This window comes from Oryctolagus cuniculus, chromosome X, assembly GCF_964237555.1.
Source record: "Oryctolagus cuniculus chromosome X, mOryCun1.1, whole genome shotgun sequence".
In the NCBI taxonomy this organism is placed as follows: Eukaryota; Metazoa; Chordata; class Mammalia; order Lagomorpha; family Leporidae; genus Oryctolagus; species Oryctolagus cuniculus.
In genome coordinates, this window is record NC_091453.1 from 101174670 (window position 1) to 101192058 (window position 17389).

The 17389-nt window shown below is 39.4% G+C and overlaps 1 protein-coding gene across 4 annotated transcripts in view; it reads left to right on the forward strand.

The window, feature by feature from the left end:
• Positions 1–17389, forward strand: part of GRIA3 (glutamate ionotropic receptor AMPA type subunit 3) — a 311476-nt gene that overhangs the window by 150657 nt on the left and 143430 nt on the right. For all 4 annotated transcript variants that reach the window (XR_011385359.1, XM_008273165.4, XM_002720270.5 and 1 more), the window contains exon 4: positions 10897–11084. Coding sequence is in view for 3 of the 4 variants with exons in the window: in XM_008273165.4 (XP_008271387.1) it covers positions 10897–11084 (188 nt within the window). In the remaining variant the exon portion in view is untranslated. The remainder of the gene's footprint in view (positions 1–10896; positions 11085–17389) is intronic.

A 17389-nucleotide genomic window follows, 5' to 3' on the forward strand; every position in this document is an offset into this window, starting at 1 on the left:
TAGAAGTTCATGGAAACCAAGAAAGTTACAATAAATAGAGAATGTTCATATAAGATTTGATTGTAAAGTCCAGGTGAACACTAGAATAAGAGTAAAAGAGTAATTTTCATTTGCCTCCTTACACCACCATGATTGTTTTTGATGAACAAGAAGATTAATTTCATAAGAATGTTAAATTTCTGTTCATTGAAATGTATCAGAAGCATTAAAAATCAAGTAAACTGTGTTAAAATATATAACTTCTATTACAGACATTTAATATAAATAAGAAAAATATTACTATCACTAGAGATGTGAACAAAGGAAATAAACAGGCAGTACTCAAAATAAGGAACAAACTTGGACAAAAAAAAATGGAAAAAATGTCACTAACTTCATTAGCAAAGAAATGCTAACCAAAAAAGAAAATCCTTTTATTCACTTATCAAGTGGACAAACACTGCATTCAAAGCTGACAAGGAGACAGAGATACAAGTATTCTCTCATATTCTGCCGATGGGAACAAAAAGTAGGACAACCTTTCTAGTGGGCAATTTGTCAATATGTATCAAGGGCCTCAAAAACACTCATAAATGTTTGGCTCAGTGGTCCTACTTCTAGACATTTGTCCTAGAGAAATAATTAAAAACATTGTGTGAGTATTATTATCACAGCATCATTCATAATAGTGAGAAATTAGAAGCAATCAAAATGTTCATGTTGGTGAATGGTTAAATAAGAAATGCCTGAGTCTATCATTGATTTGTCAAACACTGTTTTAAATATTTGTCCAAAAAATTGGTAGGAATTACATACTAACTATTTTAATGATTTTGTGATTATTTTAAAATTTACTTTACATGATTGAAATTGAACATAGCTTCCTTTGATTATTGTGTATGGTCTTGTACTTATTTTACTTCTGGAATATGGCCTTTTCACTTTATATTTGTTGAGCTCTTTATTTATAGTGAAGTCAATAAACCTTTAACTATAATGTAAACTTAAAATATTCTCTAAAAATAAATTTTAAATTTTTAAAATTATAGCATGTCTAAGGGATGGAATATTATATAGTCATTAAAAATAATGTTTGAAGACATTTAATGCTGTAAGAAGCTGTTCAGAATATAATGTTGGGTTTTTTAAAGGCAGGATATGAGTAGTACAATCTATTTTGCTAAGTTGAGAGCAAAGTATACTTACATAAAATAGAGTAAAAAAATAAAATAGAGCAAAAAGAGGGAGTCCTCCATACTTTGTATTTTTTATATTTTTCATGTTTTCCCAAATGTTCCAAATGAGCACATATTAATTTTAAACTTAGAGAGAAAAACACAGATGCTACCTCCAAAGAAGAAAGACATTTATAAAGTGTTTTGAGTACATTCAGGTCTGTTTCCTATATACCGAATATACCCAGATTCATCATTTATGCAGGAAGAGGCAATTTGTAACTCTGGTCCCATCCCTCCCTTCTTGCCTCTGTGCCTTTGTTTGTTGATTTCTAGGTGTATACAGCCTTTCTCACCTAGCATGTTTCTGTCCATCATGGAGGACACCTAAGGAAAGAGGCCTGCTTCATATGCCGCATTTGTTTGATTGCCCTCAAGAATAGATCAGTAGTTCTCAACTCTGCCTGTTCATGAGAATCCCATGTTGGGTTTCAAGTAAAACAAAGCAAAGCCTGGGATTCACTCCCAGAGATTCTGGTTTTATTGCTCCAGGGTGGGGCCTGGCAATCAATTATTTTAGAGCTTTAATGTAAAACTAGGGTTGAAAAACCAGAGAAGTAGGCAAAGACATAGAAAGGGAGACCAGTGCTTTCTTCAGGTGAATTCAGTTGAGCAACATAGACAGGATGGGCATTGACCCTCTAGGGATCTATCTCACTATTGTCCTCCCATTTTGCCAGCCCCTGAGATATCTATAAGCTACTACCTGTTCATTTATTAAATGCCAAAATATCATAAAGCAGATAATCAACTTTCATATGCATCATCTGAATGACTGCAAAAGATGAGCAGACCCCAAAAACAATGATCAACATCCCTTTTCCATTCCTTTTTTTAAAAAGATTTATTTATTTATTTGAGAGGCAGAGTTATAGACTGGGAGAGGGAGAGACAGCGAGAGAGGTCTTTCATCTGTTGATTCACTCTCCAAATGGCCACAACTGCCAAAGCTAGGCTGCTTTGAAGCCAGGAGCCAGGAGCTTCTTCTGGGTCTCCCATGAGGATACAGGGGCCCAAGCACTTGAGTCATCTTCTATTGCTTTCCCAGGCACATTAGCAAGGAGCTGGATCAGAAGTGGAGTATCCAGGATCTCTAGCCATCAGGGAACTGCAAATCAAAACCACAATGAGGTTTCACCTCACCCCAGTTAGAGTGACCCTCATACAGAAATCAACAAACAACAAATACTGGAGAGGATGTGGGGAAAAGGGTACCCTAACCCACTGTTGGTGGGAATGTAAACTGGTAAGGCCAATGTGGAAAACAGTATGGAGATACCTCAAAAATCTGAATATAGACCTACCATATGACACAGACATTCCACTACTTGGAATTTACAAAAGGGAAATGAAATCAGTAAACAAAAGAGCTATCTACACCTCCATGTTTATTGCAGCTCAATTTACAATAGCTAAGACATGGAAGCAACCTAAATGTCCATCAACCGAAGACTGGATAAAGAAATTGTGGGATATGTACACTATGGAATACTGCACAGCAGTAAAAAAAAAGATGAAATCTGGTCCTTTGCAACAAAATGGAGCAAGCTAGAAAACCTCATGCTTAGTGAAATAACCCAGTCCCAAAGAGACAAACACCATATGTTCTCCCTGATTTGGGACAACTAATAGCACAACTAAAATGAAAGCTATAGAAGCGAAATTGTCACCTTTAGAATCAATTTCTTCAAGAATCCTTGACCTGATTGTCGAAGGACAGTTTACCATTGTTACTTTTTACTGTGTATATCCTTTTTGTTTTGTTTTGTTAGTTTTTCTCTGTTTTCTTTTTTTCTCTCTCATTTCTCTACTTCACACTATATGCTGAACTCTCTATGTAACACAGAGTTAATTATATGTATTTTAAGGCAATTGGAAAAAGATCCCAGTTAAAAATAACAGAGGGACTAAGAGATGGAGGAGGTAGTGTAAAACTGTAAAACAGTATAGTTCTGCATACAGCCATATAGACTTACCTCTCAGGGTACAGCCTAAGAACTAGTCATGGGGCTCCAAATTGGTGGTATAAACGCCATCTTCACTGTTAAAATGATCATATTAAATGTTAAAGGCAACAGATAGACCGGTCTAAATTTAAAAGGGACGATATAAATAACATCAAGTACCTGGTAAAAATAATAGAATTAAAAAAGGAAGGAAGCACCAACATGGGAAGCAGTCCACGCAGCAGACTCCTAGAATGACATTCACAGTAAATAACACTCTGACCTCAGAATCAACCCTTAAGGCTTCCTGGTCAGGCTGAAAGGCCTGCGAGAGCATTTCAGGCATGGAAAGACAAGACTCTGTGGGGAAAAAAAAATCCTACACGGAGGATCTCTGTGAGACCTCAGAGGAAAGAAAGGGTCATCAAAAAAGGAGACACTCGTATCTGAAGGGAGAGGAGACCATCCACTTTGCTTATGGCCTTGTCCAAATACCAATGGAGTCTATGGTCACAAAAGGCCTCCATAGCCTTGGCAGCCTATGGCAAGAGCCTCGGATGATCACTGAGGTCATAACAAAAGGGTGTTAATTGTTAAAGGAACAACAGTAGTCATTGTGCACTTGCTCCTCATGTAGGACCTCTGTGCCTATTAAAGTGTAATATGAGAATTGACTGCAAATTCTCTCCCCAAATTGTACACTCTATGTTGTGTGTGGGCGTGGGTACAAATTGTTTAAGTCTATGATTAGCATAGAGTTAGTCCTCTGTATATAAAGTCATACTAAAAATTATCCATAATGAAGAAAGAGATGAGAGAGGGAATGGGTGGTGGGATGGGAGCTGGGGGGGGGGGGGAGAGCATGGGGGAAAGAATCACTATATTCCTAAAGTTGTATCTATGTAAAAATATATTCATTAAATAAAAATTTTTTTAAAAAAAGAAGTGGAGTAGCAGAGACTCAAATTGGCACCCATATAAGATGCTGGCGCTGCATGCCAGGGCATTAACCCACTGTGCCACAGCACTGGCCCCCTCCTTTCCTTTCTTTTTTTTTCTTTTTTAAAGATTTATTTATTTATTTCAAAGTCAGAGTTACATAGAGAGAGGAAATGCAGAGAGAGAGAGAGAGATCTTCCATCCGATGGTTCACTCCCCAGTTGGTCACAAAGGCAGGAGCTGTGTCGATCTGAAACCAGGAGCCAGGAGCCTCTTCCAGGTCTCCCACGCGGGCGCAGGGGCCCAAGGACTTGGGCCATCTTCCTCCGCTTTCCCAGGACATAGCAGAGAGCTGGATTGGAAGCAGAGCAGCTAGGACTAGAACCAGCGCCCATATGGGATGCCAGCGCTTCAGGCCAAGGCATTAACCCACTGCGCCACAGCACCGGCCCCTTCCTTTCCTTTCAAACTCACTTATGCTGGCATCTGGAAAAGGGCAAGGTGCTAAGAGAATTAGAGCTAGGACAGAGAAGTTTTGAAGTGAGGAAGGAGGAACTAAAAAGCTGAAAATGGTGGTAATAGGCCTAGTTGGGGCACTGGGTAGACAGCAAACATCAGGGTTGTGTGTCATCAAAAAAAGCAGATGAAAGAGTACACAAAGAGACAAGCCCTATGCACTTCACAGTGTTGCCAAGGGTCATCCTGAAATAAGACCTATAAAGTAAGCTGGACAGCATGATGTACTTGAAAGACCACTAAATTGGAAGTCAAGAGACTTGCTTACAAGGCCAAGAATACCATGAGGCAAGCAAAGCTGTGCTTGTGCAACCCTGAGAAAGTCCTTTCTTAAATTCTGTGCCCTGGCTACTTCACCTGCCTCACCGTAGCTCCAGCCTGCTTCCTCGTATTCTAATCTTGTTTCTGACCCTAAGCTAGCTGTGTGGGCTGGTGCAAGTCACTTCCCCTCTCTAAACACAGCTTCCTCAAACCAGAGTAACTCCACTTTTATGTTTATCGTACACACACACACACACACACACACACACAGAGAGCTTCTATAAAAATTCCATTTCAAAAAAAAGCTACACAGTTTTAAAAGTTGTCTCCTACTTCTTCAAGTCATCTGTAAGACTCCTTATAGCCTGGAATCCTGGAATGCTCTGATTCTGTGTGACAAGTACAGGCCGCATGAGTTTTCATGCACCAGTTTGAGCCTCTCTTTTACAACCTGAAAATATTGCAAAGGCAGTTTCTAACATAGGCCACTGGACAAATAATGAATTACCCTCTGGGAAAGAGCAACTTGCTCCTTTTGAGAACATTTCCAGAGGGTCAGTCAACCCTTTTGGGGTCTCATAGCAAACCCTCTGAGAATGCAAGCCTGACACAAATTGCTATAAATGTCAACATTTGTGTGAAGCCCATTCATCAATATCAGAGACTTGCATCATTTGGGAGACTTCTAGAGACCATGTCAGAAGTACAGATAATGTGGCTCTGAGAGATCTTGTACAGGTGCATGAGCAACAACATATGATGATAGCCCCTATTGGAAGATGAAAAAGAAAATTATCTTCAACTATATTTTGCTGGCTGTCTTCACTACCAACTTCCATATGTTAATATCCTATGTATTGTTCTATGTTTTCAGATGAAATACTCTATTTGCTCAGCATGGAGTGGATTTGTATTTTGTTTGTACATTGAACAAATTCATGGCCTTCTCTCTCTCTCTCTAGGATAATGATTTTGACAAGTGTAGATTTGAGATATTTTTGCGTCTGTTGTCATCCCTGGCATTTGATCAAACTACTAGTCACAGACTGAATGCCTTGGGAGCAGACTCTGAGATGGAAATGCCCATGCAAGGTGTTTGTTAAGGTGTACTCCCATTATAAACCCTTATGGGAGGAAGAGAAGGATACAGATTTGGGCAGATGGAAAAATGGGCTATGCTGCAATCATAACAAGGCCTCAGCCTTACCCCTCAGGGAGTTGTGAAATTGGGATGACCCTTTAGAGTTATCCCATTGAGCGTGAGATGACTGTGCCTTTACATCCCGTGGCAACCAGTCATTGGATGCAGACTGCCCTGGGAATGGGGCGAAAGCTGAAGCCAGGCAGCTCTCTTCCACTAACAGCTTTCCCACGCAGAAGGAAGACCTGGGCAGTACATCACAGTATCCACTTCATTGCCCTTTACCAAGATAGTCTCGTTGTTTGCCAAGAACAGCCTAACAACTTGTCCAGTAGGGTTAGACTGGTCATGGCTGCAGTCCAGCTCCTCGTCTATAACTGTCTGGATACTCTATTGTCACACTCCCCTGTGATCTTGGCTGAATGCGGATGACAATCTAGCACGCACCTGTATGATAACTCCCATCCCTTAAAATGGGGAAGAAAAAGTGGAAGGCAATGCTGGTCTGGAATCAGGAGAGAATTTCCTGCTCAAAAGAAGGTAGAGTTCAGCGTGGCAAAGTTTGGCATGTTAAAGCTCACACAGAGCAGATGACAATTTGGAAGCTGCTAAAACAGCAGGCTTATTTTTACAAAGCCAGGGCTTTGTTACATACCTCACCTCCCACAAGTACCAGCGCCTGCTTTTGCTCTGCCTCTCAAGTCTAATTTTTTTCCTTTTTTTTTTTTTTTTTACTCCCTCAAGCCCCTATGCACTCACTTTGGTCAGCTGCCATGCCCAACAGTCAAACCACAGTAAATTAGCTATAAAGATAAATAAAAGCATTTCTTCAAGTGCTTCCTGACATGCACTGAACTGAAGTGACCATGTAGTGTCCGAATTTCCCAATCAATGCACAAGGCACAGTCGCGGATGCAAAAGCAGAGGTTTATTTGTTACCAGCCGGCTGGGGCCCCTACCTGCACACAGCCATTTAGCCATGCACAGGCAAAAGGCCCTCTCGTTTGCATAAGAGAGGTTTTTAGAGCCTCACACTTACAAGGGTGTATGTCATCTCCTGTATAGGTTACCTTCTTATTCTCTATATGGCAAGGTATTGGGACCTAACATGTTCATTGGTTCATTTAAATGTAAAGACTATATACGTTATGTGGTGGGAAGGCCACACAAAGGAGATGGCACGGGGAGGAACTGGCGGGAAGCATTGGGCCATAAATTCCGGGGGAGCTGGTGGGGAGCAAAAAGTCATAAATTCCAGGAGAACTTACTCTCTTTGTTCTCAAGGACCCAGCCTGCCCCCTTCCTGGTCCAGGATGAGGCCTGTCATGGCATTACAGCAGGCAAGCAAGCAAGCCAGAGTACAAGCAAAACCGGCATTTAGCAAGCTAGGGACTCCAACTCCCACAACCATTCCCCCACCTCTCCAGGGTCCTAGAATGCACAGCCCCATAGTGCAACAGACACAGACAACCCTGGCTTGGTAAAGACATGGCAGTGGGAAGCCACATTTCTGACTTGCTCAAAATGTGCGAGCAAGTTTCTAGCCTAGGGGTTCCCAGACGCACACTCATTAAGAAATCAGTGTGCTTTTTCTACTTAATTTTTGAATAAGTAATGCATTTGCATAGTTCAAAGAACAAAAGCATAAAAAGCCCGGAAAACATCAGTGTTTATGAAAAGGCCTCTGATTTGTGGCAGCAAGCAGCATAGAGAGGAGCACTCATCTGCCAACCATGTCTTCCAGGAGCTTAGGTTTTGAGAGGACAGCATGAGTCACACACTTTGTAATCTCTGTTGTTTTGGAACTTACAGAAAATACTGCCTGCTTCTTGTAAAATTTTCAAATGTTATATAAATAAATGAAAGTAGAAGCTCTTGACAATCCTACACCTCACAGATAACTCCTGCCAATTCCTTCAGGTTTTTTTCTATACATATATAAAACCTGGGAGGCTTTTTTTTTTTTACAAAAATGGAATTACACTATAAATGTTATTTTGAAGCTTTTTTCTACTGTTACATATTACATAGTGTGTCACATACATTGCAGAAATCTTTCCATATTAATATGTGCAGATTGAGCTGTCTTTTTAATAGCAGCATAGTATTTCACACATATGTATTACAAAGTATTCAGTTTGATTTTGAATTTTTAAATGTCTATAAAATAGTTCTTTAAATCAGTTTCTCTATTGGTTGTAATTGATTTACCTTGGATTAAAATCCATTCATCTCTGGAGAAGTTAATGAGAAGTCAGTAAAGGAAGTTCAATGGGTGGGCAGAGAATCACCAGGAAATTTCCACAGGTAGCAGGGGTGTGCCCAACAAAGACAGAGATAGCTGCAGTCTCCCTGAGTAGATACCACTGAGAGTACTGAAGAAGTGGGTGAGATAATTTTCTAGATTTAAATCAATGCGGAAATAAGGGAGAAGTGAGGCATGGAATGGAGTGAGGAATTAAAGAAATGAAATAAAAGCAAGTTAGAATGGAATTCATCTTGATACACAGATTATGAGTCATTGCAGAGCAAAAGTTTTATGGGAAGAACTGTCATGTTTTAGTTGAATTCAATTTGTTACTAATGAACAATATAATCTGGCAATGTAGAAGTATTAGCGATCCTAGGCTTTAAGAATAATAACCCAGATCAAAGCAATCTATAATCCCATTTTCATCCAGATCCAATTACATCTAGAATATCAGGAATAATTAAATATTGACAAATATCCATAGAAGAGAGACAGAACAATGAGGGAACTTGTCATCATGTCATGGTAGTTGAGAGATTCTAACATCTTTAACCAGAAGGAAAAGAAGGTTAAAGAGACACATGTTAATTGCCTTCAAAAATGTAAAGGACTGTCATATGGAAAAGGGGTTACATTTGTCCTGTATTATCCCAAACTATGGAGCAGGACCAATGAGTATAAGTTATAAGAATGCAGATTTTGATTCAACACATGAACACTTGTATTTTGCAAAAGTACTTTTTTAAAAAAAAGTTTACTTTAAACATATCAAAGACTCACTGTGTAATTTCATTACCATTATTATTCAGCAAATACATCTCCATAAATAGCAAAGATATAAACTAAACTTTGTTGAATTTCCAACAATTCTTAATTAGTACGATTCAAAATAATGAGGTCCTATTGTACACTGCTTAAGAAAGAGTTTCAAATGCTTTCATCTCTTTCTTCCTATGTTTATTTCTTAATCCCATGCCCTCAACTCCCACTGAAGCAGAGAACACATCAAAAACCCACAAAAAATGGAAATCTGAGAAATCAATATGTGTGGTTGGTTTAAAAAGAGTAAGAATTAACATTTAAAGCAATGGCAATTTACTGTGATCTGTAATTTTGAGCTCCTATTCTGAAATAGCTCATTTGGAAATTACCAAGTGCTTAGATCTCATTTGTGACCTTCCTGCACACACCCAGCACACAAAGGAGTTGTAACGGTTGAGTCACCACTACCATCTCCCTGAAGCAGGCTCTCCAAATGTCAATATCATTTTCAATCCAGGGAAGAAGCTTCTAAATTGTAGCCTGCTTATACTACAGGATAGCCTGAGAAAGCATAGAACCTGGAGTATGTTCAAAGGGCAGCACAGTCTTCCTCCATTCTCTGCTGCCCTGCTGACTGAATTGTTATGTCACAGATCAGTTTGGTTTTGCAAATCATTCGTATCATCCATTACCATGTGTCATTCATTACTTGACTATAAATGAAAAACTATTTAAATTATGTGGGAATGGAAGACCTCTCTCTCTGTCTCTACCTGTCTCTCTAACTCTGTCTTTCAAATAAATAGAAATAAATCTTTAAGAAAAAAAAAAGACCTCTCTCTCTCTCTCTCTCTCTGCCTCCCCCTCTCTATAACTGACTTTCAAATAAATGAATCAAATCTAAAATAAATAAATAAATTTATGTGGGAAAATCGAGCTGCTTTTGACAATACTCCAATAAAATGGTGTCTATATTGATGGAATTATACTAGATTATGTAATCATACCAGAAGCAAAAACATTGATATAATATTAGAGGTATAAATACTCTAAAAGACCAGTATATAGAAAATACCTATGCTCTTCTTGTGGTATATTGAACTTCCCAACTTCTCAAACCCTAAGCCCAAAAATGTTACCCAAAACTGAAGCATCAGATCTTTTTTCTTTCCCCTTCAACAGAGATCCAGGGCGTTAGTTGCTAATAGATGCCTGATTTAAATTAACTAAAAAGAAATCAGGAATTCCTGGTAAGCTTAATTGAGAAAGAGGAAGAACTCATGAAGACTTAATATGATTGAACTTTCTCATAATGTTGTGATCAAGGGACAAATAAAATCCTTTGTTACAGACTATCAGACTTTCAGAGGGTTATTTTGCTTGGGAGACATCATTTTTACCTTGTTAGATCATCATATCCATGTAAGGATCAGCACTAAAGTTGTTTCTCGGTCTGAAAAATGCTTATGTAGAAGATGAAAGAAATAACCTTCAAATGCAATAGGAAAAAATGCAGCCAGATATAAGGAGTAAGTTTTTGACATTCATTCCCTAGATATTTTGATAATGCATATCAATAAGAGCGATTAAGTACTAGAATTTAGCTGTGATTTCTTTGGTAAAGGCCTGATGACTACCTGGCCCAGTGTGGTGCGCACAAGTTATAGAATCTTCTTCCCTTTAAAACAGAACGGAGGTGCCAACTGTGTAGGTTAAGGCTGAGGTTATGAGTAAGTCTGCTCTGCACAATGGATAAGGTTCAAAGGGACCAAATGGACTAGAAAGAGCAGCTCAGTGGGATCTTTAATACCTACAGGGAGATTTTTACAATTTAAAAAGTCATTGTAGCCGTTTTCCCTTCTACAGGATTTTCCATCCTCCAAGCGATTATGGAAGCAGCAGTGCAAAACAACTGGCAAGTGACAGCAAGGTCTGTGGGAAACATAAAGGACGTTCAAGAATTCAGGCGCATCATTGAAGAAATGGACAGGAGGCAGGAAAAGCGGTACTTGATTGACTGTGAAGTCGAAAGGATTAACACAATTTTGGAACAGGTGCGTTGAGATTTATTCCATCCCCAGCCAACAATGTTAAATCATCAACCTGAGGCAGTTCTCATATCTGCTAATAAATTAAGTAGCCAGCAGACTAAATGTGCCACCAGTTCTTCTCTAACCCTTTTTTCCTCCTCAGTGGCTGCAGAGGTGATGGAAGCAGGGCCTCGGGGCAGGGGGTGTGGGGGCAGGGAAGAGGGGAAAAGAGGAAAGAGAAGAAAATCTAAACCATTGAAAATTGCATACCATGATGAATCTGAAAGTTTCTGCGATTTAATGCCACCTATCAGATTTAAAAAAAAACACACGTCCACACCTCTGTATCATAGAAAACTTTTCAAAGTAATCCCCTTCCTTCTCCATACCTTATTCCCATTACAGAAAAGATGAAAGATTAGGAAGGGTAGGAGGAGAGGATTTTGTTGCAGGAGCCTCATTGCTAGAATCTATGCACTATTCCCAGGCTCTTCCAAAAATCACCAGCCATTCTTGATAAATATGTGTACGCAGAGTGTCAGGGAAGTACTCACTAAGGTCAAATTTGTCAATATTTTTGTAGATTATCCCTCAGGGTGTCAGGGGAGAGAGAAAGAGGGAGAAATTTAAGGTCATTTGTAAGATAAGATGGTATATGAGAAAAGATGTTCATATTTTCAAAATGTGAACAAAGTGAAAAAGTACAGGAGGGAAAATTCAATGGGCCACAGGGTATTCATTATTAAATTTTGGATATGTAAATTTCAGGCCAAAAAATATTAGAATAAATGTTTCACCCTAAACTAAATGGATACTCAGTTTAGGGTGAAGAGTCAAATTGAAATGTGCTAAAACTTTATCATTCCCCTTAGAGGTCTCAACTTGCCAGTTAATAACAAAGTACCTATGCTGCCATAAACAAAACTGTAAGGAAAACATTTCCATTCTAATTCAATACCAGCATACCTGGGGGCCAAAACAGCTTCAGAGATTGAAATTATAGTGAGCACTCTTTGCCTGCGAGAGCTGCTTTATAGCAAATTAAGCATTAATGATTTGTCAAATATGCCACCATAAGGAGAGAGTGCACAAAAAATGGTTTTCAAAAAGGAAAGGAAGGGAAGGGAAGGGGAGTGGAGGGAAATTGCTGAGTGTATATAACAAAGCAGTCCCCTTGTTAGGAACAGCATCACTCTGCTGAATCACACTTCAGATAGGGAAAATCTAGAGCACTAGCCTGGTTAAATCAAGTTTCCCAACTAACATTCTTTTGAGATACTCAAATGATCCCATTCTCCCCGTGCCCTCCCCCCCCACCACCAAAAAAAAATCTTCCTTTGATTTCCTTACATCTTAAAAGTGAAGAATCAGGTCAGTGATGCTGGTGTGTGTACTACATGCCCTCTAAAATTTTATACCAAAATAGCCTTTTAGTGGGTGACCTACTTAATAGTCCAAAGCAGAGGGAACATCTTCCTTGTCATTCTTTGTTTTTCCTCTTTTTTATTAGTGAATTTAGCTTTCTGAATATCTTACCTTCTGTTAAGTCCTTTGGATTTTATGGACCCTTGTACTCAGAGTCCGAGGTTTCTTAGCAGGACGTGATAGAAAAAGCAGTGTAGAGTTCTGACTTCTCTCTAGCTGCAGGACTTCAGCTACTTAAATGACTATGCCTCAGTTTTCTCATCTAGATAATGGAGAAAATAAAATTTGCTTTACCTCATATGGTTGGTATAATTGCTTCAAAAGATACAAGATGCTATAGAAAAATAACCATTATTACTACATACTTTCAGGAAAACTGAGTTAGCATTATTTAAAAGCTCTCTACTCTTCATGCTTCATTTCTCTGGCTTTCTTCTATATGCACAATATCCCTCAGAATTACTTGATACACAATTTTTCAGAGAACATTGCCAAAGAAACATTTTAGCAACATCTGGGTAAGGGGTAGAATTCATTTCATATATTCCTTTTTCCTCTTTCAAAAAATTGCCACAAAACCATCAACACGTGATTTCTTTTCCTACCATTTAAGGAGTTCCTACTACACCATCATTTCTATGAGATAGGGACCAGGTTATCTTGCTCACTGTTTTATATTCAGTGTCCAACAGAGTATCTGGCACATAGTATTGGATAGATGGATGGATATTGAGCAAGCACATTTCAGTAAGTTCCTCTGAAATTTCATTATTTTCATTCAAAGGCAAAAAGTGCCTACAGCCCCATGATGTGATTATAGAAATACACTTTATTAGAAAGGTTTAAGATGCTGGCTCTCTGCTTAAGTCTATTCCAAAAATATCATGAATTTGCCATAATTTATTTCTTTATATAAAAATAAATTTCTCATTAAATAAATTATTTAAAATGAGCTATACTTCAAATATTTCTTTAGAGAAAACCTTTTTTTTTTCAAAAGTTGAATGCTACAATACAGAGATATTTTTCTCACTGGTTTTTAACCATTCTTTTGACAAACTTACCAAACACAATTCACTAGGAAGATCCTGGCTAGAATGACAACCTTTACAACTCAATCAGTGTCAGGTTCTCCCTAGAGATGTCCTCATTCTCCAAGAATGTTTTTGACTTTGCTTGGGGTTATTTTCATGGAAGGAAACTTCTACAGTAGCCCACAAAATGATACTTCATACCACCATTTAAAGTAGAAGAACCTGTTACACTATAATCCCACTACTCCTAATGAATCAGATTTTAGCATAAAATAAGTTTATACTGCATTCTATATCCAATGGGTGTTAGTGAAAATACTTCAGTATGGTATAATTTTTCAAAAATAACCAGACTTTCAATGTGGTGTTATACAACATAACCTTCCCATTTCATAATATGAGTTTTGATTTTTCCCTGTGAATAGTCAAACACTTATACAGTAAATCAAAATTCTTTCACCATTTCTTTCCAAAGCTGTGTTTTAAACTCTTTCAACCCTTCAGACTACAGCACAGGAAAAGACTCAATTAGGTACTAATATGTCCTTAATATCTCTCTTCACCAGTTCATCTGCAAGGGAGGCTTTCTAAATTTAGTTATAAGCATTAACAAAGAGAAAGCAAAAGAGACAAATGACACCATGAAAGACTGTTGGATCTCATAGACAAAATTTAGAAACAATAGATTCTGAGTCCAAAACTTAAGAGTACTTTCTACAGGGAGGTTGAATTATACTAAGGAAAATGTATCAATGACCTGAACCAGTATAGAATTTCTAGCAATGTGTTGTATTCATGATCCTTTTCCTACTAATTGACTGCTGCATTAATTCAATGATCAATCTAAACAAGAACTTTTGAAAAGGTTGCCCCTCAACGAGTTATCTACCCATGACTCTACTCCAGTAGTATACACACCTGTGAAGAGCAGGTCCCCCAAATAAAATGGCTTTGTTGGAACTATAATGTCTATTTGGAGAGGCAGCAGAGCACACCATTTCAGACCATAGACCCTGCAGCTAGCCTACATGGATTCTGTCACTTACTAGTTGTGTGACCTTGGGCAAGTTCCTTAATTCCCTGTACCTCCATTTTCTCACAGTAAAATGAACATGACAACCATACCTTGGTGAGTTAATAAACACTAAGCAGTTAGAAAGGTGCCTGACACACAGTGTTTGTATAGTGTGTTGATGCCAAAACAAAGTGTTTTCACATAGATTATCATATTTAAGATGCAATGTGGGAAGTAGGCAGGTGTAGATGTGCTTATCCCACATTTACAGATGATAAACAGGCTTAGAGACATTTAGATGACTTGTCCAAATGCAGCTCTCTGTCCAATCCTAGTCAATGGCAGAGTAAGGACAAAAGTCAAATCATCTGACTCCTAGACCCCTCCTCTTGCACCACCACCCTTAATTTCTAAGTCATTCATTAAACAGATATTCAGCAGCTGCCAAATCCTGGCTTTGGCCTGCTCATCAGTTTACATCTTCAAACAGTTGCAAAGCAATTAGAGGCGATCCAAAGAAGAGCAGCAAAAAAATGATTAAAGTATTGGAAAATAGGACCTGTGAGGAAAGGCTAAATGAGTTGGAGTTGTTTAGCCCAGCGAAAGAGAGCCAAGAGGCAGTTTAATCACTGTCCTCAAGTATAGCGAGTTACCATAAAGAGGGCACTGACCAACTGTTCTGCATACCTAAGGACAGTATCACAGCAAATGAGCTTAACTAGACTAGAGAGAGAATCAGCATTAGAAAGAACTCATTATAAAGGAGGGAGGAAACTGGAAGAAAATAAAATATCACCAGTTCAGGCTATATGAAGGTGATGCCATGCTGAATTAGTAAAATATCAGATCTGGAAAATTTATGATTGTTTTCAAGAATATATAAAAATATCAAGATAATCCAATGTGTTCACAAGTAAAGATCGTTGCAGAAGACTTGTGTTAGAGATTGATTGATCTGAAAGAGTAACAGAGAATGAGAGCGAGACAGATCTGCTACTCCCTGGTTCACTCTTCAAAAGGCTGCCAAAGCCAGGTCTGGGCCAGGCTGAAGCCAAGAGCCAGGAACTCCATCCTGATCTCCTACGTGGGTCACAAGGACCCAACCAGTTGAGCTATAATTGTCTGACTCCCAGAATGCATTTGCAGAGAGCTGGATTAGAAGCAGAGCAGACAGGACTCGAACTGGCACTCTGATAGGGGACACCAGTGTCAACAAGTGGCAGCTCAACCTGCTGCTCCACAATGCCAGCCCCTAGAAGACTTATTTTAATGCACAGAAAAGAGTATTTCCTAATTTACCTGTCCATTAAATACATAATAGTTTGTCCCCATAAAGAGATTTAAACATTGTTCCTTCAGTCTTTTTTTAAAGATTTATTTGTTTGAAGGCAGTTACAGAGAGAGAGGGAGAGATGGAGACAGAGATCCTCCATCCACTGCTTCACTCCCCAAACGGCTGCATTGATTGGGGCTGGGCCAGGCTGAAGCTAGGAGCCAGGAGCACCTTCTGTGTCTCCCATGTGGGTACAGAAGCCCGAGGACTTGGACCATCTTTTGCTGCTTTCCCAGGCCCATTAGCAGGGAGCTGGATCAGAAGTGGAGCACTCAGGACAAACCACTGCCCATATAGGATAACAGCACCACAGGCAGCAGCTCAACCCACTATGCCACGTAGCCAGTCATGCTCCTTCAGTCTTTACCATGTTCCCTTTCTCCCATAGGTATTTCCAAAGTAAACCTCAGCATGTCTTCTGCCTGAATTTTAACATGTGCAAACTGAGTGGGCCTGAAATCAATACACTTAATGTTCTACCCAGGAAAATTACAGAATATATGAATTCCCCTGGAGATATTCCAGGTTAAAATTGCTTCATCAAGATGATGTAGAAGTAGCACTTCTTAAGTAAGCACTAGCCCTGAAGCAGGTCAATCCCTTAAGTCTCTTTCATTTGAAGAGCTCTAGGTGTCACCTCGAAGACAGTCATTTTGAGAAATGAAACAACTAAGTTAGTAAGCCAGGTTTATAAAGTTAACAATTTTAGTAGGACGGACAATATTAGGGGCCCTTCTAAAGTATGAAGCTGTCAGACAAAGGAGACAGGGTTCACTGTAAAATATGTCTAGCAAGGGGCCAGCACTTTGGCGCAGCAGGTTAATGCCCTGGCCTGAAGCGCCAGCATCCCATGTGGGCGCCAGTGTGAGACCCGGCTGCTCCACTTCTGTTCTGGCTCTCTGCTGTGGCCTGAGAAAGCAGTGGGAAATGGGCACCCGTGTCAGAGACCCGGGAAGAACCTCCTGGCTTCGGATTGGTGCAGCTCTGGCCATTGCGTCCAGTTGGGGAGTGAACCATCGGATGAAAGACCTCTCTCTCTCTCTCTCGCTCTGGCCATTGCGTCCAGTTGGGGAGTGAACCATTGGATGGAAGACCTCTCCCCCCACCCTGTATGTGTGTGTGTGTTTAACTCTGACTTTCAAATAAATAAATAAATCTTTAAAAAAATATATGTCTAGCAATCGCAGGCACCACAGCACGGCTGCCAACAGCCTGACCTGGTAAAAGTGAAGCAAAAATGTTAGGGTTATGCCTGCTCCCTGCCTCACCCTCGGCTCAACAGAAAGTGGTTGTTGTCTAGTTCCTCTCCCTTTTGTCCAGCTCTCACTCTCAGTGTTCCCTGTAGAACATTTGGCCGACTTACCAGTTCATTAGCTTCTTTTGGTTAACAGCCTTTCCTCTTGGAGTAATTTGTGGTACAGGTGAGGAAACACATGTTTCGAAATCAAACAGACGTGACTTTAAATACTAACCCTGTCAAGTCCCCATTATGTGACACAGGAGAAAGTGACTTGATTTAGCC